General features: G+C 42.7%; 2 protein-coding genes across 5 annotated transcripts; one reads left to right on the top strand and one right to left on the bottom strand.

Annotated features, from left to right (window-relative positions):
• Positions 1–1,563: 1,563 nt before the first annotated feature.
• On the bottom strand, positions 1,564–27,282 carry tacc1 (transforming, acidic coiled-coil containing protein 1). Of its 2 annotated transcripts, none has more exons than XM_041945751.1 (14): positions 27,037–27,282; positions 12,765–12,874; positions 9,300–10,713; positions 8,265–8,328; positions 7,509–7,698; positions 6,666–6,730; positions 6,091–6,231; positions 5,910–5,986; positions 5,738–5,781; positions 5,209–5,372; positions 5,005–5,111; positions 4,756–4,876; positions 3,169–3,269; positions 1,564–3,053 (listed from the first exon to the last, which is right to left on the bottom strand). In XM_041945751.1, exons 1-13 carry the CDS (start codon positions 27,105–27,107, stop codon positions 3,204–3,206), a joined length of 2,634 nt encoding a protein of 877 aa, XP_041801685.1. In that variant the 5' UTR covers positions 27,108–27,282; the 3' UTR covers positions 1,564–3,053; positions 3,169–3,203. The 2 variants fall into 2 exon arrangements, with proteins under 2 accessions (XP_041801685.1, XP_041801677.1); XM_041945743.1 differs by lacking the exon at positions 27,037–27,282 and adding an exon at positions 14,454–15,057.
• On the top strand, positions 19,969–26,559 carry aggf1 (angiogenic factor with G patch and FHA domains 1). 3 transcript variants are annotated; one of them, XM_041945771.1, is made up of 16 exons: positions 19,969–20,020; positions 20,115–20,176; positions 20,448–20,641; positions 21,480–21,579; positions 21,670–21,854; positions 22,075–22,206; positions 22,343–22,543; positions 23,475–23,919; positions 24,084–24,192; positions 24,442–24,493; positions 24,597–24,698; positions 24,785–24,950; positions 25,121–25,200; positions 25,290–25,420; positions 25,513–25,612; positions 25,711–26,559. In XM_041945771.1, the coding sequence occupies exons 3-16, from the start codon at positions 20,456–20,458 to the stop codon at positions 25,969–25,971; spliced, it is 2,250 nt and encodes a 749-aa protein (XP_041801705.1). In that variant the 5' UTR covers positions 19,969–20,020; positions 20,115–20,176; positions 20,448–20,455; the 3' UTR covers positions 25,972–26,559. The 3 variants fall into 3 exon arrangements, with proteins under 3 accessions (XP_041801705.1, XP_041801697.1, XP_041801714.1); XM_041945763.1 differs by having other exon boundaries at positions 19,980–20,029; XM_041945780.1 differs by having other exon boundaries at positions 19,987–20,176; positions 25,293–25,420.

Raw genomic sequence — 27,282 nt, 5'->3', positions numbered from 1 at the left:
CATGAGTTACACAGCATTAACGTTCAATTTAATCATACTTTTGATATTGAAATTGAATCAAGTGACTGCTGTAGTATGTAAATGTCATAGAACTGCTGATTTCACTGAACCTGTTAACACTTTCCTCTGCTTTTAGCTTGATGCTGATTTCTCCATGTCTGTCTTCATCAGCTGGCTTGTGTTGCTTGTAGTGCTCGAGGTGAAGTAAAAATGACCCTCCTCACTGATCTGTCAGAATAAAACTACTAGTACTGTGGTGAGGAGGCCCTGCAAAGACCAACACTGGGACAAGGCTGACTAAATGGACAATGTATATGTCAGTAAGAACACAGACATTGAGCTATATGTAATAACAGGTAAGTCTTAAATTTACTGACTAGCAACATTAAGAAATGCCTGAACATGTTGTACTGACAACTTTCAAATGATTTACTACTACCTTTCTACTAACTGTAGCTTCTCCAGGCGTCTCCACCTCTTCTTCTTACCGTTATCATCAACATTTCACGTGAATGTTTTTTTAATTCCTAAAACATATGGACTGATAAGAACTCTGTGTGCAAATATCCAAGTTACTGTGGCGTGCTTGAGCCAGACAGTGAACTGTCATCAGATAACGGTCACATTATTTACTACCGTCAGAATTTGTCTGCCAGACTTCTGCAGGCCTGAAGCTGCAGTCAAAGGCTGGCTGAGGTGATCTACCCAGTGAGTGCCTTCTTATTGCCTGCTATTGCCGCAGTTTTTTTATGCAATGTAATTTTTAAAAAGTGACACCTTCTGACTTCTCCAGCAGGACGCCTGCTTCTTGTCTCCATGGGCTGTGTCTGTTACAAACAGATTTAGATTCCTTAAACATTATGTTTTACATGGAGAAATACGTTTGTGGTGCATCTGGTGGCACTGAGCGGCTACAGCAATAAAACTTACTGGCCACATTTGGTGAACCACCCTGCTTCAAACAGGTCTGGCTGCTGGAGCGTGTTTTAGAAAGCTACTGGGATTTATTGGGGATGACCATTTGTTTTGTCTGAGTACACATCATTAAGTTACCAGTTGTGGAGAGTAAGGTAAATAATCTAGTTCTTTACGTAGTTAACTGGTTATAAAAAAAATGTTGAACAATTTTAGGTAAGGAAGAGTTAATTGCTAAGCTTATTTCTTCTTCTGTCAATCCAAAATGTGATTTGCAGTTGGAAGAACAAAGGAAGGAAGGAGGTTGTCTTTGCAGTCAAGTTCCAACACACACCTGCACGAGTTTGTTCAAACATTTATGACTACATTGTTGGAACTAACTGCTGGAGGAAACTGCAGGATATTGACTTCCAAACAAAATGCCACTAATGACATGTTTGTGAAAAGCTACAGTGCATTGGCCGCAAGAGCATGAAGATTGTGACGAAAGTTGGCTTCTGGCTTCCTCGTAGGAACAAACAATGACAGCATGTGCGCGTGTTTACGTTCATCACTCCAATAATAACAGGAGCAGCAAAGATGTCACGTGTTTCTGATTTGTGCGCTCAGATTAAATGATTCAGGCAAAAGAGGAAACTGGAATAAAACTAAATCTTAACCATTTATTCAGGAATGCACAAAATATAGCAGGTAACATACAATCTGGGTATACGTAATTCTTCAATTTTACAAATATTAGCGACAAAATTCTTCTCGTAAAGTATAAAATGTACACATACTGTACTGTAACAATGGATTTGCATTGAAAAGCACCTTCAGACTAATGTGACACCACTACAACAGGACACAGAGTCACGTTGAGACCCATCTCCATTTTACAATGACATTTGGCAATTGATTGTGCTGACGTGGAGGAAGGGTTCCTCAGAAGAGTCTGTCCTTAATGTCTGAGACACATCTGAACAAAACTGCACACGTGTGCTCGCTCAGACCGGAAAATGCTGATGTTAGCAATGAAGATAATTATTCCACAATGAACCGCTGCACACCAACACACAGACCTTCACCTTAAAGAGTAATGTAGCCCACCATTCATCTGCTGTAGGTAAAGCATTAAAACTGCAAACCCATTATAGCCCACTGTTGTTCAGGATATTTTGATCATAAAAGTTATATACTGCATACAGCACACTTTGGCAACAGAGGAACAAAGAAAACAAATCCTTTATATATATATATATATATATATATATATATATATATATAAAGGCACAGTCCAACAATATCTACATGGCAGCGACAGGATGTGATTCTAACTTTTCCGCACTCATACGCAGAGCGAGAAAATGAAACATGGCACATGGTTTAACGTTACAGCATAATAAGAGCAAAGTTTTCCCGACTTCAGCTTCAAACCAGCCTTCAGTTTCCACCCATCGCTGTCAAACAATCATCAAATGAATATTATAGATCGGAATTTCAGATATGATTCTCTTAAGTGCTCTTCATATTTAATAATCCCAGAGATTTATGTTGGGGCATAGAGTACAAGATGTCCTCACTGTGCGGTTTAACTTCACACCCTGCATAACCGAGGACTTCACACGCTGTGTATGGTATCCTGTGAAACGAGAAAGTGGAACGAACTCAAAGGCGGCTCAAGAAATACTCTGTAATATGACTTTAAGTGCATTTGCTGATGAAAGAAGATAACCAGCAGATCTAAAATGTCTGTGTCACAAAAGAAACTTCTAAAGGCCAGAAAGCTAATATGCTGTGATCAGTTCAGGCACTCAGTAGAGAGATTTGTCCTTTCTGCATCATCAACACATGCACTTACATGTAGGTGCGCTGTGGTGAAAGAAGTGTGTGCTGTGTACCATCTTTCCCTTAGTTCTCACATTATTCCCTACAGTTCTGAGTTAAACATGCAGTAGAAAAAGATAGTGGATTTTTTTGTAATACAACAAACTGGTTGATTTTTTCCAATGCAACACATTTCAAAGAAGAGGATCAAGTGTTTAATACGGATGAATCCTTGAGCCACAAAACACATCTCATGATAACTTTGTGCTTCTTCAACAGCCACGGCATGATTAACGCAATGACCAGTCGTTGTTCTGGTTTCATAGTTCAGTCTGAAAAGATCAAAAGAGCAACCGTTCAGTATTTCAATGTTTAAAAAAAAAAAAATGTGAGCAGAGAGAAAGAAAGGTTGACATGTGCTTAAATGTAATCATGTACAGAATTTACATGAATGCCGCAGAGAGAGTTTGAGTAAAGGCTTCTTATTCTGTTCCCAGTTTGGCGATCAGTTCATCACAGATCTTTGTGAGCTCCTCGATCTCTTGATTCTGTGACGGGCAGAGAGAGGAACAGTGTTTAGACATTGGTGGTGAAGCTAACATGACACAACAGATGCACAGTTCTGCACAGGTGCAATGAAAGCCTTTCAAACTGTCAGCAGAGAAAATGTTTCTCTGTAGCAGAAGAGTCCACGTGCACACCTGCAAAATTTAAACTGGTTACATCCATTGTGCTGTGTAGTACATCTACTCAAGTACTACACTTAAGTGGACTTTTGACACACTTCTTCGTACCTTACTTGAGTATTTCCATTTTATGTGACTTTATTCCTCAAGTTAATTTCATTTAAGAATGAAATACTGTAGTTTTTACTCCACTATATATATTTTACACTTATAGTTAATAGCTACTTTTTACATAAAAAATACATGATATGCTTGTATGATATGATGTAGTACTAATCTACTATACAAAGTATCTGGAGTTGGTTCCACATTGATGAATAACAACGTTAAAATGCTCTTACGTGTATTTTCTGGTGAGAAACACAGAATGATGTCATATACAATAATAATATAACACTTTGAAAGAAGCCATTCTGCATAATGAGTGTGTTTATATTTTTGTGATAACACCTACGCAACATTTTGAATTTAGGACTTAATATTTTTACAATGATATTTCTACTTTTACTTATGTAATGGGTCTAAGTGAGTCCACCACTGACAGGGGGCAGGGAAGGGCCACACTGTTGTTGGGCCGACACGCATCAATAAACTAAAAAGACGTATAAAACTGCCAAAAACATTTGCTTTTTCAGGGGTTGATAATGAGGTTCTAGATTTCTTCTCAATTTTCACCAGATTCTGCTTTTAGTAAATGAAACACTGCCCCCTAGTGTTGGATGCTATGCCAGTGTGCTGGCAGACATGTATCTGTTAGGTCTGTGCTCAGTGCCTGCACACGTTGCAGGACTTCACAGTACAGATCACTGTGAATGTAGCGCTTTTCATGTCACTGTGACTAAACACCACTAAACAGCTTTTTTAACATTGTGACTACTTGCACAAAACAGGCAAAAATACATTTCTGATGAGAGAAGAGTTCCTCCAGGTGCAACAAGTAAAAAACTGATGGGAAGTCACATTTATCCTTCTCACTGAACTTCAAGAGAAAACCAAGCAAAACAAAGACAATGAGGGGACAGGAAACAACAGGTTTTGTGGTGATTATGCTGCAATCTGAACACTGGTGTGAAATAAAGCCCACTAAAGATCTCAACTGTGATCTTACTTGTTTACAGTAATAATTCCTACAAACCACAATTCATTTGTCAATGACTCATTGATGTTTAAACAAGCCTCATTTAGCACCTTTTAGCAGACTTTAGGGAAGCGTAAGGTAACACACACGACTCTCCCTGTGAAAGGCTTTAAACCTCAATTATCCAGCGTGTTTCTCAGCATACCCTGCCCTGCACTCACACAGTTAAACACAGTGAATCCACTTTAATCATGTTTGCAGTCATCCTACCTTTTGGAGGACCGCTCTTTCAAGTGACTCCACCCTCATCTGCTCCTTCCTCAGGCTTGCGTTTAGTGCAACACCCTCAGCGTTGGCCTTGGCACGTACCTGGGCTATCTCCTCGTTGGCCCTGTTAGACAGGAAGTGAGGGAGACGTCCGAGTGACTGACTGCCTTGAAATGCGAATGGGTTTTCAGAATTTAAAACCAGTCCAATTACTGAATCCTGGAATTGCAAGTTGACGACATGGAAGCTTACTTGTCCAGTTTCTCCTCAGCGTGCACTTTGAGGGTTTGGTATCGCTGCTCCTCCTGCTTGATCCGCATTAGGTAGTCCTGTGCGCACTTCTTCAGCACCTCCTCATTCTGGAGAGATACGTGTCGAGATTATCTAGCGATCTGGCTTTTATGTGGTAGTGGGCTGGATAGCATCTCATGAGAGTCATACCAAAGCTCTACTGACCTTCTTGAAGCCTTCCAGGACTCCCTTCATGTTCTCATACCTCCTGAAGAGGTCGGCGAAGGAGCGTTCCACAGAGTTGAGGTCTGCCACGGCCTGATCCCTCTCTGCGGTCAGCTGCCTGACTGACTTACTGCAGGACAGGGTCTTCTGCTGCTGCTCGTCCTCTGCAACCCACCGAGGAGTCAAGACATTTAAGGTTTAAAGGAAGTAAGGGCTAGATGCATGCCACAACTTAAAGGAGACTGCCAAATGCAACCTTGAAATGAATGAGGGTCCATCACCAGATGAAATAGTGAAAATATCAAAATTTCAGTACATATTACTAAATTGTGTAGGCTTTACATCAAAAGACAGTTCTAAAGTAGCAAAGCTGTGGCATGTTTCCATTGTTCTAGATGTGTAGGCTACTCTAGCACACTGTGTTTGACATGAAGCAGTGACAATAAGATTAGTGCCAGCACTCAGCCTAAAAGGCCTTATTAAACAAACCACATGGAGATTATCCCACCACCAGGTGGCAGCAACTCACCAATCATCTGTGCAACAGTTTTCTCATATTCTGCAACTATTTTCCTGAGGAGATAAGAACAGAACGTACATCATTTGTCAGCTTTGTTCCTCTAAGTCATTTTTATTGTTTTCTATGCTGTAATATATTTAAATATGAGGCAAGGCTCAGGGGAAACAATGAAGCTTCCTACCTCATCTCCAAAACCTCAGCTCTGCTCTCCTCGTACTTCCTCTTCCACTCATTGACCTCAATCTCTTTGGTGATGATCTGAATGGAAGGCAGGGCACGAAGAGAAAAAAATGTTCACATCTGATAAATGAGTCATCAGCGGATTCACTTAATGAGACGAGCGCTGTGTGGCAGTGGCGCACCTCTTCTCTGATCAGGGTGAGCACCGCTGCCTTGTCCATCTCACTCAGAGGCACGTCGTCCTCGGACATGGCTGCTGTGTTTGGGGCCTCGCTGCTGATCACCTTTGTTGTTTGGTTCATGGATATCTCACTCTGTGATACCTGCAGAAAACACACAGTGAGCTCAGTCTGAACTCAGATAAGAACATCCACATCTACAACAGATCCCTGATGGCATGCCACTACTTCTGCTGTTTTTACATTTCATTTCAGATCACATGATGTGTTTACAAGGAGTGCTCCGGGAAAATGGTTTACATTTGAGTGGATTTTATTAATCAAACATTTGTACAACCCAAAGGTGTCTGGTTGTCTTAGACAAATATCGTGTGAGTAATAAAACTATTAAATTAATGCTGCAAAAATAAGACAGAGAGAGGCACAAGAAAAAACACAAAACACAAGTGAACTGTTGTCCCAATATGAAAAAATAAAAAAGCAGGACTCTAGTTATGGATAAACTATGTTCTTTCCAATTGAGCCAAAAACAAAACAAGCTGGCCATGTTTAAATATTCACACTGCTTCCATACGTACTATGTCGTCTTTCAGGCTGCAGGTGTCCCTCTCCTCCAGGTGATCTGCAGTCTTTGTGTCGGAACCTTTGAGGAGACAAAAACACACAATTAAATGACAAATGATGACAGATGACTGTTGCACTGATTACCCATATCTAAGGTACAGAAAGAATCAGGTGCACACAGCCGTCGATCTCTGCTCAATGCCAAAAACTTGCCTGAACTTCATCATTAAGAATATGGCACTGCTTGTCTGGTTTTCTTTAGATTGTCCTGGTTCTGGCTCTGTGATACAGTGTGATACGCAGTCTGGCTTTAATGCACAACTGTGGGATGCATTTGTTTCCGTGTGTAATGTTTATAACTTTCTTTATATCCAGGACAGGCTTTTGCTGAACATGCATGCCTCACTTTTTTTCCTCATAAAGTTGAAATATTCTTATTTCTTTGCAGTCTCCATTACTCTGCAGTACTTGCTGAGAAAATTATGTAACTGAGTCACTCTCGTTGTTCAAAAATTCATCCTGTTTGAATGGTCATGCTTACGTCTTAACCACCATGCCTCATGCACACACTGAGCCTTTCATATTTCCTATAAAATACTAAGGAGTTAAATACATCACATGCAAATGTAGAAGTTCAGGTGGAATAAAAGAGACCAGATATTATGACTGTTGGTATATTTAGTCTACAAGTGCTGCTTCACAGTATAAAACATGCATTGCTTTGTGAGCAGATAGGCCAGTTAGTGCTTTCACTAAAGTTGATTTACAGGGAAAAACGTGTCACCTTTAGCGTGAGTGTCTTTATATACAATCAATTTACAACGATGTCTATCAGTGGAGCTGAAAAGAGTCTTTACCCTTCATAGCAGGTATATCGATGACTGGCTGTTTTGTCGCAGGTGCTTTATTGCATTCGGGTTCTCTTCTCTCCTCCTTGCTGTCTGTTGTCTGGCCCATAATGCCTGTGGAGGCAAGCTTCTCCTCATCAGTGGCGTGATGAACTCGTTGAGTGATCTCGGGGGTCTGAACCACCACCTCATCCTCTTCCTGAAGACAGGGGAGGAAGACAGGAGCCACATTATGGTGGCATGTATTTCACAGCTGGAAATCAAAAGTTTGACATGTCCTGAAATCAATTGTTTACATAAAAACAAAGTGTGTACTGTATGAGTATATCACTGTTGCAGAGATCTAATGGAACGCAGTGTTTAATGAATAGATTCCAACAAGGGAAGCAACATTATATAACTTGACAAACTCTGCTATAATAAGTTATCTTTGAGACTCTGGTATTGTATAATATCTTGAGGATATCGCTGAAGGATGGAGGAGGTGATAATGTCGAGGGCACATAGCAGCAGCAGACTAATATCTGACTGCAGAGTGATAAGTCACAGATCTGTCACTGTGCCAAGCCAGCACTGCAGAGCTGGAGTCTCTGCTGGTGCTACTGTCAGCTTGTGTCACAATGAATGCATGTGTGTGTGTGTGTGTGTGAGAAGAGGTGAGGCCGGGAGGTTAGACAGCTGCTGAATAATAGACATTGCGGTGCCACTGCAGTAAGGTGAAACGTTTCAGCCGACACAACACTCACGCAGAAGCACACACATTACCTGACTGCACACGTCGAGCACCAGGGACTGGCTCTCATCGTATTTCTGAACTTTACAGGAATTCCTACAAAACAAGCACACGATGACAACACATGTCAGAATATATAGATCCCAAAGTCATACTTAAACATCATAATTAATCTTCCTCCTGTTTGTACAACCATACAGCTGCAAGCGTTTCTATGCATTCTGAGCTGATTGCATAGCATCATATTAGATATATTAGGCACAGCTGCATACATATCTAATATAACCACACTAGTACTGCCCAGCTTCTGAAAGGATCACAGATGGGACAAATTAACTTGTTGATGTAACAGGGGATGGGCTTGAGAACTGAGGTGACACCGAGGAAGACAGTATTTCCCTCGCATGCTCCTTCAGCAGGTCAGCTCTGACCCCAGCACAGGCCACGGTGACAGTAAAATGGAAAGCCAGCATGCTCAAAAGAAAGAGAGCGTCGATAGTGAGAGTACTTACAACAGAAAACAGAGAAACTTGACTTGTTCAGATGTCCTGGGGCTAATCGAAGAGGACGAAAGCAGAGGTTGGGGGTTGCGTAACACACAAGAGAAGGAAGGATGAAGGATGAAGGGGATATTGATCAAGGGAATGGAGAACAGAGCAGGGGGAAGAGACAAAGAAGAGCGAGTGAGTGGCTAAAGGTGTTCAGCTCAGCATGTTAGATACTCAGCAGATAGGTTCAAGTTTGAGCATAAACACAGGACGCCGACAGGCCTGGAAAAGTTGAAACTAGTCCAAAGCACTGCAGCTTTCAAGAGCCTATATATAACCTGGGAAGTGCATCAATGCTCAGTATGCAGTGTTAAGTGTTCGGCGTGTGTTCAAAGCATTGCTCGGTGTGCATCCAGCCAGTAGCAGATGTAAATACTAACACATTCAAATGGAGAAAGATACATCTCAACCTTATATGAGAGTATATATTATATATAGTAAAATCTGACTTATTATTATTGGTGATAATGTTATAGCCTTAAAACTGCAAACTCCTGGGGAAAGACAGAAAAGACTTACGTGATTGTCCTCTCTTTGCTTTTCTTGGGAATCTGCCTCACTTTCTTCTCTCCTGCCGGGTGCCCTGCTTTCTGTTTGCCTCCCTCTTTCACTTTTACTTTGTCCGGCTCCGGGATGCTACTGGACGAGTCGTCTGTGCTCAGGGTTTTGGAGGATTTAAAAGGATCCACAGAGTCATCAAAATTGTCTGGATCAAAGTTGTAAGAGCCCTTAGGGAGCACCGGAGAGCTGCTCATTTTGTTATTACTACCAAAGGGATTGAAGTTCGGGTCGTCCCACCGGCTGGGATCGAAGTTGTACGTTCCTGTCTTAGGAATAGGAACATCGTCAAGGTTCAGAGGTGCAGTACAGTCTGAGACTGGCAAAGCAGGTTCTGGAAGAGGGTCTGAAACTGGTTCTGATGCTGGTTGAGAAACTGGTTCTGATGCTGGTTGAGAAACTGGTTCTGATGCTGGTTGAGGAACTGGTTCTGACACTGGTTCAGAATCTGTTTCTGTGGGTTCTGGTGCAGGTTTGCTGGAAGCCGCTGATCCTTTGGGCTTCTGCTTCTTAGCAGAGAGTTTGCTGACTTTTGCTGTCTTTTTACCACCTAATTTCCTCGGAGGTGGCTTGCTGACTGTCCCCTCGTCCAGACTGAAATCCAGCACCATGGACTGCGCCTTTGATGATGCCTCCATCATCTCCAAGTCTGCTGGAGCTGCTGAGCTGGCCTCACAGACAGGCAATGAACCACCAAGTGGCTCGAGCCTTGGGAGAGAGCTTGAACCACACGGTGGGGGAGAGTTCTGGATTTTGGATCCGCCGGTGGTGAAGGGGTTAAAGCTGTCGTCCAGCTGGTCGGGGTCAAATTTATAAGTGCCCTTGGGAATAGGAAGTTCTTGTTCCTCATTTGTTTGGGTAAGATCGTCTAGCGGGGCCTTTACCTTCAGGGGCGGAGGCTTAGACTTGCTGCTTTTAGTCTTTTGAGTGGGCTCCGTCTGGTTGAGGCCATTGCACTGTGGTTCTGGTTCAGCAAGAGGTTTCTGCTCGGGGGGCTCCAGAGCTTGGCTGGCTGCAAATTCACTGCTCTGGACTGAGTCTCGTTCCGGGGTTGGAGCTGGAGCTGGAGCAGGAGTCACATCCGGGACAGGATCTGCAACTAGGACAGGGACTGGGGCCTGGGATGGCTCAGAGGCAGGCGCTGTGCATTTAGCCACTTCAAGCGTTTCCTTCACTGAGGGTGAAGCAGGGACAGGCGCAGATCCCAGGGCTTCTGGAAGATTCTCTGTTTGTTCTGCTTCCACGGTCTGGATGTTTACTTTCAGCGGGCCACCCATGGGGACCGCAGGCTCATCCAGACCCATGCTGAGGTTGAGCAAAAAATCCTGATCCCCAACAGGCGCAGTCACGATCAGGTGCTCCTCTTTATCCGCATCTGAACGAGAAATGGAATGAAAAAAAGATCAGAATTAACCATAAAAACATATTCAAAATGCAAAAACTAAAACTGCATGCGCACCTTCCCTTCCTCACATAATCTATCCAATCAAATCTAAACTCAGATATAGGTGACATCTGATTGGTTACAAGCCAGCCAACTGTTCCAATTGCTGCTGTTGCCATGGCGATGTCTTACTATGAGGGCCATGACATTTAAACCAAACAGTGCATTAGAAAAGGGGCAGAAGAGGGGAAAAGAAGAGCTGTGGTTGTTTTATAGTGTTTTGAGGACAACAGGGACAGTGGCTGCTGTGGTTTAATTTTGCCTGCAGGGAACCTTTTGACACTTCAACATATTTCAGCACGCCTGTCATACCCGCCATATTCATGTAATATTATGTTGCTAGGAGACTAGCACAGCCTGCTGAGTTTCTACCTACTTTCATTCACGTTAGCGTGTTGCCAGAGTGTCATTCCCCAAGAGTGACTGCAGTTCAACATGCCCATACAAACATGTCCTCGTCCATATCCACATGCATATTCAGTAGAAAAGTCTAAGATTCTCTCTTTGTTCTCTCGCTCTTGTGTTTATGAAGGTAGCAATAATACACAAAGCATGTGGTCGAATTTGATTAATACTGTAAAATGATTGTTTTGCATTTAATTATCATTTTGTAATGATATACTTAACTGATTTTAGTAGGAGTAAAAAGTGTTATGCACCTGTGCTTGGTAACCAAAACACTGCCAGATAGTGCTGATGATGATCATGCATTTCACCACAGGGGACATACAAAGCAAGTATCCGTTTGTTAATGTAATCAGGTGCCTTTTTGGCTTAAACAAAGCCTTCAACTGGATCTATTAAATATTTATAAACTGTTATCATGTACAGACTGATGCTGATGTAGTAATGGAGACTCTGGATGGGCACAGACGTACACAGCTATCAGCATGTTTACATTCGAAGAAGTTTCTAGAGGCTCTTCATCTCCTGCCTGCCAGGATCCAAACTTCCTCATTCACAGCTGCAGGAAGGGATGTTTGTGGTTGAAACAAAACCTGAACTCCCTCCTCGCTCTATGCCGGGTGACTTTCACAATGTACACTTTTGGAAAACGTTGTTGGAGCTGTTTTACAGGAAGGAATCTATATCAAGAAACAGCCTCAACAAAAATCTCCTTAAAAAGTGAGCTACATGATGGTTTCAGCCTGATGACCAGCATTGTTCAGTCGCTCCCCTCACTGTGACCTCTATCAGTCACCAATACAAAACAGGGCGAACCGAGGCTTTTGTTGAACCTGTTGAATTCCAGAGCAAAGGCCATTCCCACACTCCGCCAAAGGCTCCTCCTCTCAGTGATTCAAATGACAATGACAGCGCTTCCGCCATCATCACACCCAAAACCCACCCAAAACCGCTACTCAGTGTGCATACCAGCTAACACACCGAGCACACAGGTTAGGTATTAGTAACATTAGGCCTCTGTGCCGAAACACCGCAACTGACATGTTTGTGTGATCCATATAAAATCTGAGTATTGGCCCAACTTGTCATAGTACTCATAGTTAAAGCTACAATGCAATAGGTGGGTACATTCCTGGAACAGTCAGACGGACATATGTATCCAATTACTCTGGCATGGTGAACCTGATACGCTACAGTTCAGACACAGAGGTGGAATTCATACATGAGCAAATGTGCTGTTTAAAGTGATTATTTTAACAATAAAGATGACTCTGCTGACACATTTTAGAAACATTTTTTCTTTCGTCGACTGTAAATACGAGCACATTCACACACAGATCAAAAGACTCTTGTTTCCATGGCAACTTCACAGAGGTACACTGTGGGTACTATATGTGCAGTGTACATATGTAAAGACAAGTCTTCTGATCTCTTTACTATTTGCAATGATAATGAGAAGCTTCTGCTTCCCCGAGGGGTTACTGCAGTGTGTTTACGTCTTGGACAGACCGCCCTCCTCGCCTCTTCTTCTGCATCTTTTCTCTCTCTGACTGTTATCTGCTCAGCAGTGGCCTCACCTGTTTTGTCTGGCTCAGCGTTGTTGTTCTCCAGCTCTCCTGGGAAGGTCGGAGGGGCGCGGACAGGAGTTGCTGCTTCAGGAGTGTCAAAATGACCCTCTGAGTCAGAGCTGTGGAGCCAGAGAGAGGCAGAGAGAGAGAGAGCATGAACTTCCCAAACATTCAAAGCGAATGAGAAAGCTGGAGGACAAAAAGATCCCTTCTGTAACTGAGGAGCAGCGATCACATCATGAATACTGGATCTATGTATAAAAGCAAAAGGCTGAATCAGCACTGTGAACTGTGCATTAAAATGTGCAATATGTGCAAGTAGAAGAACAAATGCAAGTCTTTATTTCTGTTCCCAGTCATACAGATCATACATAGCTGACTCCAGATACTGTAGGACGCATGACATCATAATGTAAGTGAGTGTTCCTCGACCTGTTTACCTTGTGATACTTTAACGTGAGTCAGTGTCGACTCGTGACCCGTCATCACAGCAGGCTGCATGTCAACCAAAGAGTGATGTTACCTCCTAACGTTTGATTTCTTTAGAGGCTAAAGGTGGTAATCTTTTTTAAATCTATACACACACACACACACACACACACACACACACACACACAGATACATAATCTTTTTTGCATAAAACAGCAAAGATCAGAGAGAGGTGATCTTACCGCTGATACTATAAGTGTCAATGCTGTTTTGAATATAAATCTGAAGTGTACTGATTATAATCACATTATACACACAATTTATTAGGTATCATGTGCACAGATGACCCAAATCCTTCTATGTGACATCTTACTTTCTCCTTTGACGTCGCATTATTTGATTCATGTCAGTAATGGGAAGAAGTAAAAGGCTGTGTAAAATGAGAGAAAGAGGAAATAGGGCGGCCCACTCCTTCCTGTCACATCTTTAACACTATACAGTTTGAGGTACGAGACAGCACCAAACAAACTACATCTGTCTTAATATAAGACGTGAACACTGCAGCTGAATACAGTTTGCAAGATACACGGACTATTTAACGCTGACTTGGGATTTTAACATTGCAGAGCAGCAACAGTCAGTTTGATGTGATCACTTCAGGAAGCCCCATCACAGCGTAGTGAGATATTGATGTGACTCTGATTAGATAACTGCTGATCTGCTGGGATTGTAAACAACCATGGATTCTCACAGGGTGGTGAAATATCACCTGGTCAATAAAACTGCTGTGAATCCTTGTGTCAAACTGGAACAGTGGCCGAGATAATGTGTAATCAAAGCAGGCACGAGGAGCGGAGACAATACGGCCATGATGCCTTGAGCATGTGTCATGTTTGTGTGTTCGCGGTGATTACATCACTAAACTGAAGCGTACCTGACTGCAGCGCTGGAGTGTGTGTTATTTCTGTGAAGCCTCAGAAATGAGGATGTACCGGTGAGGCTGAGAAAAACAGTTTGAACACTGTCACCGTCTGAACCGCGGCCACGCCACAAATGTGTCAGCGCTGCACGACTACATCACACACTGGACATTCTGCGTGTCAACATGTAAAAGAGGCCTGAGGCAGATATGATAATATCAAAGAATCCTCAACCTGACAGGTGGACACACACACACACACACACACACTCATGAACATTATGTGAAAATGCCCCCTTCCTCAGTCCAGACAGTGTGAATCATAGTAGTCTCAGGGCTCCAGCACTTGCCTGCAGCCTTGAGATCTCTCCTCCTCTTCCTCTCCCGTCTCTCCACGTTGCTCCCTCTCCTCGCTGGCCTCCAGCCCCTCTTCATCTTCCTCTCCCTCTCCCTCTCCCTCTCCCCCTCGCACCGCCGTCCACGTCCATTTGGCCCATGACACGGGTGACAGCCAAGACATCCCTCCTCTTTCCACGGGGGTTCTTCAACCCTCTGTAGACTCTCGGGTTCACTGGGCTGGTTTCCAGAGCCTGTCAGATCCTTTTCTGTGCGATTCCTCCTCTTCAGATTTCCACCCTGCCAACAGCTCTCACATCTTTCCACAGAGCCTCTCTCTTCACAGGAGCGCCCAGTTTCTCATGATAAGGAAGGAGATATTTCTTTTCCACTCTTCTACTCGTACATTCTCAGTCTTCAGATTGCAAAGATTTCAGCTGCTTTCCCTCTCACCTCTTTTCTTTTTCCCAGTCACGCTCCCTCTGCCTCTGCCTCTGTGGCAGAATACCACAGCTCTGATCAGCTGGGTTTCAAAATGCTGTTCTCACTCTCTCCTCCTCTGAAACCCCCTCCAACCGTTCCCCTCCACCTCGGGCCAGCCCACTGACAAAAAACACAGCAGGGGAGGCAGGAAGCCTGAAGCTTTAAAAATGAAGCGGCTTCCCTTCATTCAACGACATGAGCTGCCCTGTGGTTGGAGAATGGTACGTCCCTGTCAGGCCACTCTTCCACTCTGAAGCAGAAGGAGGGAGACAGAAAACAAACACAGAAGGAGGACGAAGAGGAGGAGCTGAACTGTTGGGGCTCCACATTTTATAGCCAGAGAGAGGTTAGGAATGTGAGGCTGGATCTTTAAGCCTCCTTTACTCCCCCAAGGCTGTTAAACAATTAGCTGTGTCTCCCATCCAGTGGCAGGCAGGCATGCAGAACCAGGGGAACCAGTTCCGTTGGATAGCCTCAGGTGAGGGCATACCTAGCTGGATTCAGTTTGCCTGAGCCAGCAGTTCAGACCACTTCAATGCACTCATCCACGAAGGGTAAAAGCCCACTGTAGCATCTGACACAGGTACACATTGTTGAATGTTGTAAAGGAAACGACACCACGCCATTACTCGTGATGCGTCTGAAATACCTCGACAGGGTTAGAGACCGTTCTCTAAAATAACAAATGCAACTATAAAAGCCAAATCCATCCACTAGCATCAACAGAGGACTCTCCATGCAACCAAATCATAATCAGAAACACTGCTGCAAGTGATCTGTTACTAACAGCTGATGCTGATTGTGCAGTTTGATCAGAGCTCTCTGTTTGATGATCGCATGATGTGGTGGCATCGCCTTGAAAAATGAGTCTGACTCAGCTGTTTTGAACTGGTTTAAATAGTAACTTGTCAAGCAGAACTGTTTCAGTCCAGTGGTGTTCCTCAAGGATCCATCTCTGCCCCTGTTAATGTTCTGTCATGTTCTGGACATGTTTTCCACAAACACAACATTCATATAGACACTCAGATGTAAATGTCCCATCACAAACCAGTGAAGAAGACAACCTACATCACTCAATGTCCTGTGTATCAGAAACCAAGTGTTGAATGTCTGGATGTTTTTTATCAAACCCTTATTGTCATCTGTTTTACTTTATTTTTAATATGTTTTGTCTGTTCTTATTTCACACTTTTTGGATCATTTCATTATTGTGCATTTTTTTCTGTTTTATTCTCTGTGTGTTTAGTGCCCTGATTGTATTTAATTATATTGTGCTATTGTTTTATCTTTGATTTTCACATGTTTAGAAGTTTGTCATGCTGTTTTATGGCAGGCTTTATGGATAAAGTGCATCATTATTACTGTTATTAAAGGCCGTTTTTATTTGAGTAAATGCTAATTAGAAGCAGGTATCAGCTGTAAAGCAAGTCTAACGATGGCTACCTTCATATGTGAGTGTTAAAAGCCAAATGAAACACATGCCAGACCTTCAAAGTGGCCAAAGCTTCTGTGCTTAAAAGACAGGTTCACATTATTTAAGTCTACCCTAAAACAATACTCACATGGCTTTATGTACATTTAAAGTTACTGGTCAGTGTAATCATTTCTCCTGTCCATACTGACTGAGAAGAGCCTCCTAATGCTTTCATAATGTAACAGATGGGGAAGAAAATCTACATCATTCACACTGATAAATCACCGGGCCAATTCAGAGGCCAACATAATCTTAGTGCAGATGCATCGGTATCAGTGTATACGTCAGCAGATGAGTAACAAGGAGCTGCAGCACAGAAAGGCCAAACTAGGTTTGCGATCATTTAGAAACCGTGTCACCATTACAATTTGTCAACCAGAGGGCACTGGCGCTGATTTTTTATGTGTAAGTGGTCAGTATGTACATAGATCATGTTTTAAAAAAGTAATACTATTACTATTTATTACTATTTTTTAAATGCACAAATGTTGATATAGTGTCAGCCACAAGAGTCCAGTATTGGTTAGGATGTATTGTGGATTTTGTCCTCCATGTCTTACACTGGAATCGCATTAGAAAGTAATTTTCTAATGTGGTTTCTTCATGGCCAGGTTTGAGAGGGGGACTCATTACAGCCACCAGTAACTCTTTCATTGCACAGACGAACAAGTGAGTACTGCATTAAGATTGACACGAAAAAAATGTGAATCTATGTATTAATTTGCAGATGAACCAGCAAAGCAAACTCAAACTGTATTCAATGTGTCAAAGGGAAGAGTCTCATAAATGATGATGCAGACAGACCCTGTCCTAAACAGAGGCACAGCACTCACAAGCTGAAATCAACAAATCAACTGACAGATGATTTCTTGATGATTATCTGATGTTTTTCTGAGAGCGCATGTTTATTATTTTCTAATGCAGCGTACTCCTCCTCCAGCTTTTGACTTGGCCACGCAGCAGCTAAACTCCTCCCAAATTCCAGTGTAGGAGCACAGACACACGTGTCTCAGTCAGGCTCAGAGTTTCCACACTGGACCCGAAAGGGTGGAGTTTGTCCTCTGCCCACTTATTTACCGTCTGGGTCTGGTGGAGCTTGAGGTTGGGGTGAGGATGAGGAGGATCCCCCCTTGCACTGATCATGTGCAAGTAGTAGTTAAGAGGTGGTACAGAGCGATTATCACCGGAGCATGAGGATCAATTTGTGCTTTTATTCTGGGATTAGTATGTCTTTCTTGTCTGGTGCAAAAGCAGCAGGCTTTCCTGTTTTTGAAGTCACTGAGCCACAGCGGAGAGCCTCAGTATTTCAGCCTTATTACGAGGAAACTCTTCCCACACTTTATGAGCGGAAATCCTTGTCAATAATCCTTGATCCTTAATACTAAGATCATATTTGCTTGATAGACAAAGCTACAACTCATGTGGAGAGAGCATTCAACTCTTTGTTTCCATGGATTCTCTGTTTATCCTAAATGGCTCCCTGCACTCGTGGTGAGGGGCCAGTACAGACTCATGGTAGCTAGGGATACGTCGATTACATAAGAGAGGGTTACCATCCCCAACATACAATCATGACTGCTTTCTCCCAGTTTTTAGAAACACACTTAAAGAAAGCTGAACTGAAAACCATCATCTTTTCCACTCCTGTAAAAACAGACCAGTCGCACTCACAGACGAGAGCTTCGTGCCTGCTTTTCTAGTCTAAAAATGGCATCAATAAACATCAGTAGATTGCGTGAGGCAGCTGTGTGTGTCTCCAGATAAAAGACCACCCCGTTCTTAGAGGCCGCTCTACCACCACCACCACCAGAAGTCCTGCCAAGGAGTCTGAAGCGGCGACAAAATCCAAACACAACTCAAAAGGGCTCAGATTTCAAACGCAGTGGGAGGATCTCAAAAGCCATTTTTGAGAAAACAGAAAGTCACTAAAACTAGAACGAAAGCAACCTCGGCCTTGTCAACCTATTGTGAAGTTTTTCTCAGCTGACACAGCGACTTCCATTCTTCCCGTCACTGTAAACATGTGACTAATGACACATTTATGTTGGGTCTCCATGTCAGGCTTAAGATGCAGTAACGATCTGTTTCTGACAAAGCTGCGCTGTTACTTCACAGCTCGAGTATGTGAAAGACTGCAGAGATAAAATTTACACATGAGCCCTTGATATATTTACAGTATGTCTACAGTGCAATACTTTAAATACACTCTTGCCATAAATAGAGACTGTTTCATTTTTAGAGGACAATGGCGGAGCCACATCATTAACAGCCGTTCCTCTTGAGGCTGAAAGTGTAGACAGAGAGGAAGGAAATTAATCCAAATGTGGCCAAAAGAATAGTTATGTGAGTGTTTGAGGAACAGAGGAGGAAGAGGAAGAACAAGTGGAAGCAGGGCCGTTGACAGAGATGATGTGTGCAACAGCCAGTGTTAGCATAGAGAAGTCCGGCCTTTTGCCTTTCAGGGAAACTGAAATGTCAGTCCTCAAATAGCAAATATGGCCAGCTATAAAGACCACACAAACTGAGCACTGAACATCCATTTAGAGGCAGCTAAAATTCCTCGTAGAAAACATTTTAAGTGATGACCACATCCTGCCAGAGACTATTAAAAAGTCCCTCACATTACACAAGTCCCCTCAATTTCACTCTGAGCCGTCCAATAGCACTATCTGTGTGCTGCACTGACATCTAGTGGTGAGAGCGCTTAACGACATCCAGACAGTGAAAACTTCTGCGAAAATAAACATAGCTGCAAATACCTAATTAACGTTAAGTCATTGACAAACACAGTACAAACCATAATAATGAGGGAGTTTTAATTTACTTATAGTTAGGAATTAGCAGCTGTGGCCTAGAGGTTGGAGGTCCGGGCGCTTGATTGCAGCACACTGCTCCTGTGTGTGTTTCATTGCATGGTGCATGTTGCGTGTGTGTGTTTCCCCAGCGATGGGTTGAAAGCAGAGAAGTAATTTCCCAGTATTGGGATCAATAAAAATAAATAAAATTAAACTTCACATTCTTGCCAATTCACTTAGACACTGAGCAACCTCATAACAACAACCTCTAATTTCTAAAAAAAAAAAAAAAAAAAAAAAAAAAAAAAAAAAAATTTGAAGTTAATTTTTAAATGTTCAGAATGCTACTGGAAAATCAGGCTAATCAGAGTCTCAACGTACATCACGGACTAATGTCACCTCTTCTCCAGTGTAGACTGGAGGAAGATCAGTGCAGTCTATAATAATAATAATAAAGGACTAGACAATTGAGAAAAGAGCAGATGGAGCGCTGCATGCTGTTTCGTGAAACTTACCGGGCTCCGAGGTAAAATATGGCGCCGTCAAGTTAAATCACACAATCTTAAGGAACAGGGAAGTTAAGATAAGGTAACTTGAAACCAAGCTAAATGCAAAATATTAAAAACTAAATGTACTACATATACTAGTTTTCACCAATGAGCAGAGAAAATGGTTCGTCGATGGGTGGCAGTAAAGTTCCTCGAGATGTGTCAGAGTCACAACGGGAAATGAAATCCGCCAAACCTGAAGAAGAAGTACTTCCGTTGTGACGTAGTTAGCCTGTAGTAAATGGCGGGTCCGAACAGGGTGGACAGTAAACATTACAACGGTTATAACTGTAACTGTCTAATTATCCTCAAAACATGTACTCGACTGTGTCGGAAATACAGGGTAGTTACAAAATGTCCTTTTTCAACTTTCAGGTCGGTTCACGTGCCGTGCTGACAGGAAATTCATTGCCAAAGAGACGAAAACGAAGTAAACGGTAAGAAGTGCATCTTACAGACAGCTACTATAGTAAACTGACGCCGGCTAACTTTAGGCTTGTACAGTCAGGGTCAGCGTTTGGTTAATGTATTTGTGGGCTTATTTAGCAGAAGGACTGTGCTAAAAAATTGTAAATCTACCGTCTCTGTCGAAAGACTTAATTAACACTACCTCCAGAAGCAGATTGATGAGCTAGCTTCTGTTAACTATGGCTAATATTCGAAACTGCTTCATGTGTACGTTTTAAAGTTGAATATTAACGTCTTCAGTTGAACTAATGGAGAACGAAGATGGCGAAAAGGACACGGAGTCTGAAGAAGCCGAGCTCCGTTTGAAAGCAGAGACGTTGAAGCAGGAGCTCCAGGAGTGCAGAGCCGAGCTGGCCAAGTTACAGAAACAGCTGAACCAGTCCGAAAGACTGCGGAGGAGCACAGAGAGCTACAATGAGGACCTGAGGAAACAGGTCGGTGCATACTCACACCTGTAGAAATGACCTCAGTGTGTTTGTTAAAATGAGATAAGACCTATCTTTTCTTTCTGTCAGCACGTAAAGGTATTCATTGATACTGGTGGTCATATAGGAAGCTAAAAAATAACTCTGAATGGGTTCGTCAAAACTGTTTTTTAATCCTTCATCATTTAAAAAAAATCAGTATTGAACAATCAGAAGTGGAAATATTACCAAGATTCTGTGAGATATAGCTTTATTCATCCAGCAGACAATTTTTGTTCCCAATATGTTCGACATATAGAGCTGCAGCGATTAATCAAGTAGTTGTCATTTATTAAATTAATCACAGACTATTTTGACTAATTTAGCGGTTTGAGTGATTTTTTTAAAGAAACTAAAAGTCAAAATTCTCTGATCCCAGCCTCTTAAATGTGAATAGCTTCTGGTTTCTTCACACCTCTATGACAGTAAACTGAATATCTTTCCTCAAGACATTTGAGGATGCTATATTGGGCTTTGAGGAACACTGATTGAAAATCTTCACCATTTTGTGACATTTAATAGACCAAACAACTAATTGACTAATCAATAAGATAATTGATAGATAAATCAACAATGAAGATAATTGTCAGTTGTAGCCCTGCTGTTATATAATCGTATGATCAATGTTTTATGATGTAAGTGGAGGTGGTCTTTAGATGATGTGTTCCACATCCACTATAAACACTGTAGAAAACCCTGAGTTAAATCAGTCTGAATTTGTGAATTGTTATGTCCAATTGTTATGTTATTACAGTGGATGTTTCGAGAATGTTTGCCAAATGAATTTATCTGACATGTTTTGATCCAGGTTGACCAGCTGAGCGCAGAGATTCATGAACGGAAGAAAAAGGAAAAAGACAGAGTCGACAGTGAAACTCAGACAGAAGAATACGTATGGACAGAAACTGGTGTGTTACTTTCGTACGCACATTAATTAAGTTAGACAATCCTTTCAGTTAGTTAGAAAACGAGTAAACTGTCACAATGTTCCTTTCTAGATTATTACAACTACTACTATGGAGGCTGCAGTCAGAACCCAGAGGCCGCAGACACTCAGGAAGGCCTGAACGCAGTAGCAGCAGTGGATGCAGCCGATGGCAGTGAGGCAGCAGAGGTTTCAACACCAGCAGCAGCTGCCGATGTGACGGTTCAGCCTGACAGCAGTGTTGCAGCCACAACAGAGGTTTTGTATTAAAAGCTTAGTTAATTGGAAAAGCTTGGTGTTTTTACATTGAAAAATTGATTAGCAGTTGGAATTGATAGTTCAACTAAATTAATAATTGGCTAATTGTATCAACACTAATGTAAAATACTCTAATAGGGAGATGTTGATGTGATCAGATCTGCTGAATTTCTAAACTGGAGTTTACGTTATGACCTGTAAATGGTATTGTGTCTTTCAGGAGGGTGATGGAGGATCTATAGCTGATATGTTGAGGGCCACTGCTGAGGAGGCTATGACACAGACTGGGTTTGTCTTTGATGAGACTACTGGGATGTACTATGACCACAGCACAGGCTTCTACTATGACTCGGTTTGTCAAACATCCTTTTCAGTGAAATTGGACCGTCTGTAGCTGAATTTATTTCGCAGCAATTTAGTTTTTTTATTTGACAGACATTTTGGAAGAGTTGTCTGATCTTATACTGTGCATGTTTTCTCTTCCTCAGGCCAGTCAGTTGTACTATGATGCCAACACGGGCATTTACTACTACTACGATGCAGACAGTGGACGATACCAGTTTCATTCCAGGATCGAGGTGCCTGCTGCACAAACTGCTGCAGAGCCTTGCCAAGACAAGCTCACTGGTGAAAAGAAGGGCAGAAAGTTTAAGAAAGGGTTCAAGAAAACCTCAAATCAGGACGATAAGGTATGTAACACCTGGATCTTTTATTGATGCATGACATTTTATACTTGTTGACTGAGAGCAGGCTTTTGACCTTGTAGTTCCCCTTAAAAACCGTGACGTTTCAAATCCTCATGACTTGATTGGTCTCAGTCTTCAAATGCTTGCTTTTTTTTTTTTTTTTTTTTTTACAAGTGTTAGGCTAGTTGACTGAAAGATTATTCTCTGACCTACTGTAGGTGCAAGATGTGACTAACTCATTGGCTAAAATGAAGATTTCTTCTTACTGGATTACTGCTTCCCACAGAGGTACCCCTTTAATACCAACATGCAAAGCAGTTTAAATGAATAGTTCAAGATACTTTTAACCTGGGCCTTAATTCAGTAGTTTTAGCATTATGAAATTGGAGGAATAAGAAATACTAATGAATCACTCATACAGTTATTCACACAAGTAACACCTTAAAAATATTTGAATGTGATGATTCACACAGTGTTGTTGGGTCTATATGAAGCTCTAAATTAAGTGATACAATTTAAACAAAATCAATAATGTAATGGTCAAACTAGGAAAGTAAAGCTCAAGTGCAAGATAATCTGAATCATAAACATTCAGTCATTTCACATCACAGGATGTCAAATAGTTGTTTGTGTAATCTAACAACTGTTCAAATGGTTATTTTGTACATTGTCATGAACCACAAATGACTCAAGGATTTGGTCACCTGTGCTTATAAGTCTGGGCAAAGCAATATTAAGATCACTGAAGGTTTCCCTCATAATCCTGTAATTTGGTGGAGGTCTATAGGTCTAAATTGTCTTTGAAGACTGAAACCTTGCACAAAACAGTGCCAGACGTGTCATGGAACGTGGGAGCTACAAAGCCATCTTGCACGCTCTCAGTCAGTGAACATCACCGGAGACGGTAATCTCACTGTTGGCTGTCTGATGGCAGGAACTCATATTTGATGAGCTAAAGCTGGAAGAAGAAGAAGCTGAATGGGTGGAACAGCAAACAACTAAGAGGACCAAAGAATCTCGAAAACTGAAGCGAAGGTCTCGCAGTCCAGATGTGCCTCCGCGTAGAAAAGACTCTTCAAAACACAGGGAAGAGAGTGAAAGATCTTCGTCAAAGAGGAAGAAGCAGAAAAACGGCTCACGCTGTGATGATAAGGGTAGATCAGAGAAGAAAAGGAAGAAATCCAAGTCAAAAAAGCAGAAGAAGAAGAAGAAGAGCCCAACTCGGAGCGATGACTCGGAGGGGAACAGCGAACCAGAAGAGGGTGAGATCACAGAGTCGGAGAGAGAGGAGTGGGAGTCCACACCCTCGTTCTCATCATCGTCCAGCTCCCCCTCCAAGGGAAGCCCAGAGTCAGAAATGGAGACTCAGAGTCAGGAAGGTGAGAAAAAAAATGGAGCCTAATTCAGAGCTTGTTCAGACCACATCTTCAAAACTACTGCTTGGTAAATGTGTTTAATCTGGTTCTAACATGAAGCCGGTTAGATCATCGGCTGTCAGTTGTAGCTTTCTTAGGACAAAGCAGTGGGATTGTTTTTCTTGCAGTCAAAGACATTTGGCCGCCCTGTGTCAGAGTGACGGTGGTCAGATCTCCAGTGCTGCAGGTCGGCACTCTGTTCATCATCACAGCCGACTCTCCCGCCACCGTTGGCAGGTTTGTGTTATTTCTGCTCTTTTCACGTGACAGCAGGAGTTACATTTCAATAAGGGTTTTAATGCTTTTATACCAAGCAGAAGTGAGTGTGTGTGGGGTTTGTCAGTGCTAAGGCTGCTGTACCAAAGACACAAAGACACGGCTCTGCGGGACTAAAGTAGTGTCTCACGTTGGGACAATATGAGGAACTGATCCCTCAGTAAATCATAAAAGTGGCTCAGAAATCTCCTTGCTGTTTTTCTGTTGCAGAGAGAAAGATATGGACCATGCAATCCGAATACCAGAAATGGGAGTCAGCAAGGTACCCCTCTTCTCTTCTGTTGTTCTCCAGGGATCAGTGTAATTCATTTGTATATTTAAGCGGTTATGTGACATTTCTAACTGTGAGGTGTCTTCGGTTCCAGTTCCACGCAGAGGTGTACTTTGACCAGGAGCAGCAGAGCTACATGCTTGTGGACCAGGGAAGCCAGAATGGAACAGTCATCAATGGCAACAGGATCTTACAGGTCACCATTTAGTCTGTTTCTTGCCTCTAAATAAAACAGGAAAACCTCAACTCAGCACTGATTCCAGTCCAATCTTTCTCCTGCAGCCCAAAACCAAGTGTGAGCCGCATGCACTGATGCACGGTGATGAGGTGAAGATGGGAGAGACTGTGCTGTCCTTCCACATCCACTCAGGGACTGATACCTGTGATGGCTGTGAGCCTGGACAGGTGATGGCTCACCTCAGCAAGCACAGGAGGGAGGAGAAGACAGGTGAGGCACCAGTGCTGGACTGAGCCTGATAGGCTTTTTTTATTTTTGAAAGTATTCCTCAAACAAATGTGAGCTTGCACTCCCCAGTTTTTACCTTATCGTGTTAAAGGACATGAGAAAGAATTGATTTGGAGTGAAATATTTGGCTTTCCTCTTGTATTTTCCCAAAGGCCCTGCTCTCACCAAAGAGGATAAAGAAGCACTGAGACAGAAAGAGCTGAAGCAGATGAAGGCCAAATACGGCCTCCAGGTAAGTGTTATCAGGACTAACAGCAGCTGGTTTGAGTTTTAAACTGTTTTCTCTTCAAGCAGCCAGTCACCTCCGTGCTTTTCTGTTAGCAGAGCAGTGAGTTTGAGGAGGCCAAAGCCCTGAAGAACCCCAAATACAAGGACCGAGCAGAGTCTCGACGACAGACGGTGGGCAGCGAGGGGGTTTTCCAACGAGATGATGCACCCGCTTCTGTTCATCAGTAAGTGCTTTGTCTTTGACTTTAAACGCAGGAGAAAGAAAGGAATGGATGAAGTGGTAATTGTGTATCATGTTTTACTTGTGGCATTAAAGGGAGATCAGTGAGGTCAATAAAGGACGGAAGATGCTGGAAAAGATGGGCTGGAAGAAAGGAGAAGGACTGGGCAAAGAGGGAACCGGAATGAAGAACCCGGTAAGACAATCTGTTGGTGCCCCTTTGGCAGATTCTGTTTTGACTAAAATGTACATTGAAACAACAAAATAATTTATTTCTCATGTCTTTCTCCACAGATTGAACTAAAAATCAGAAAGTCACAGTCGGGTTTGGGGGCCGGTGCTGCCATGTCTCTGGACAGCATCTCCATGACCAGATCAAAGTCCCAGAAGAACTGGGAGAAAGCACGCGAGAGATTCGCTGATTCGTGCCAGCCCGATATGCTGTCACCAAAAACACAGAAGAGCACGTCATCCAACGCCTGGGTCAAAGCAGAAGAGGCAGAGACGACAAACACACAAGCGGGGTGTGACACAGACGGACAAAGTCAGGAATGACTCAGAGATTTATTGTGGATTTAAAACCTGAGAGGTTTGATGTGTATGAGCAAAGGGAGTCTCTTTACTTTCTTAGGAAATGTGATCTATTGTCTGTAAATTACAGTGATAATTGTCTTTGCTCAGCCTTCAGCTCGAGAAACATTGCTGAAGAGGACAGAATGCGACCACACTCACGTCACTGTTTATACAACACTATCAACAGGTTCTCCGGTGCTGCGCATTAGTAGAATTTACAAAAGCCGCTAGCTGTGGTCGTCCAGTGTGTTTGCTTCCTCCATAAGTGAACTGTGTCTAATGTTTACAGTCCCAAAGACGGCAGTGTGTGTTTCACGGTCCAGTGTGTCTGTAGTCCAACCTGCAGAGGAGGGCAGATCTGCCACTGTGCCTCCCAGAACAAAGATGACATGAATCGCCTCAAGCAAATATTAACACAGTAAAGCTATATTTCTCACAATGAGATCATGCTTCGATGAGGCAACTGTGTATCTGTTTAGACAACCCTGTAAGTGATCATGTTAAACCAGTTACAACTGCTTGGTGTCCCAACTCCTTTTTTTTTAATGTTGCACATTAAATTTCTAATATGCTCAAGTCTTTGGTTCTATGTGATACATTGGCCTTTTTATTGTCACTTCTTTGTTTGCTCAGAAGCACACAGACACACTCATCCACATACTTGTGTAAGACCAGTGAGCAAACATGCTTCACAGTCCATCCGCATGAAGTCTTTATCTCTGGCTTCATTTTGAGTGTGTGTGAATATTTGCATGTGTGTGCAAGTGCACACTCCAACAGAGGCCACTCTCACGGCAAATGATAAAGAATGTAAGTTCAGTTGCACGCACAGTATTACAAAATATAGAAGAGCATTAGAACTCCTAATGCTATTTTTATACCGCACACGACTTCACAAATATGAAGCAGTAATGTGGGAGAGGTAAAACCACCACTGGCTCAGCTGTTAACACCAGTTTTAAGGCAATGAGTGAAGACCAAGTGACAGTAGACTCTATAATGCACTGTAAATAAATCTGCATCAAACAGGTGAGTGATTTAACTCACGTGGCACTGTTGGTGTGACCTCTTGCGCTTGCTCGCCTGCTGCCGTTCTTGTGACTGACATTGCCACCCATTTTGATCTCTCTGCAGTCGATGGGTAACGCAGCCACCAGTGTGTCTCCTTTAGCTAGTCGCCATTCCTCTACTGCACTCCTCTGCCTCTTCAGTAGGCAGCAGCGGTGCTCTGCCTTCAGGTTTCTTCTTCTCTCTGGACAGGTGGGACCTCCTGCCCCTCCCTCCCTCAAGTCT

The sequence above is a fragment of the Chelmon rostratus genome, chromosome 2 (genome assembly GCF_017976325.1).
Source record: "Chelmon rostratus isolate fCheRos1 chromosome 2, fCheRos1.pri, whole genome shotgun sequence".
In the NCBI taxonomy this organism is placed as follows: domain Eukaryota; kingdom Metazoa; phylum Chordata; class Actinopteri; order Chaetodontiformes; family Chaetodontidae; genus Chelmon; species Chelmon rostratus.
Note: the sequence above shows the minus strand (reverse complement) of the source record. Positions and strands in the feature narration are given on the sequence as shown.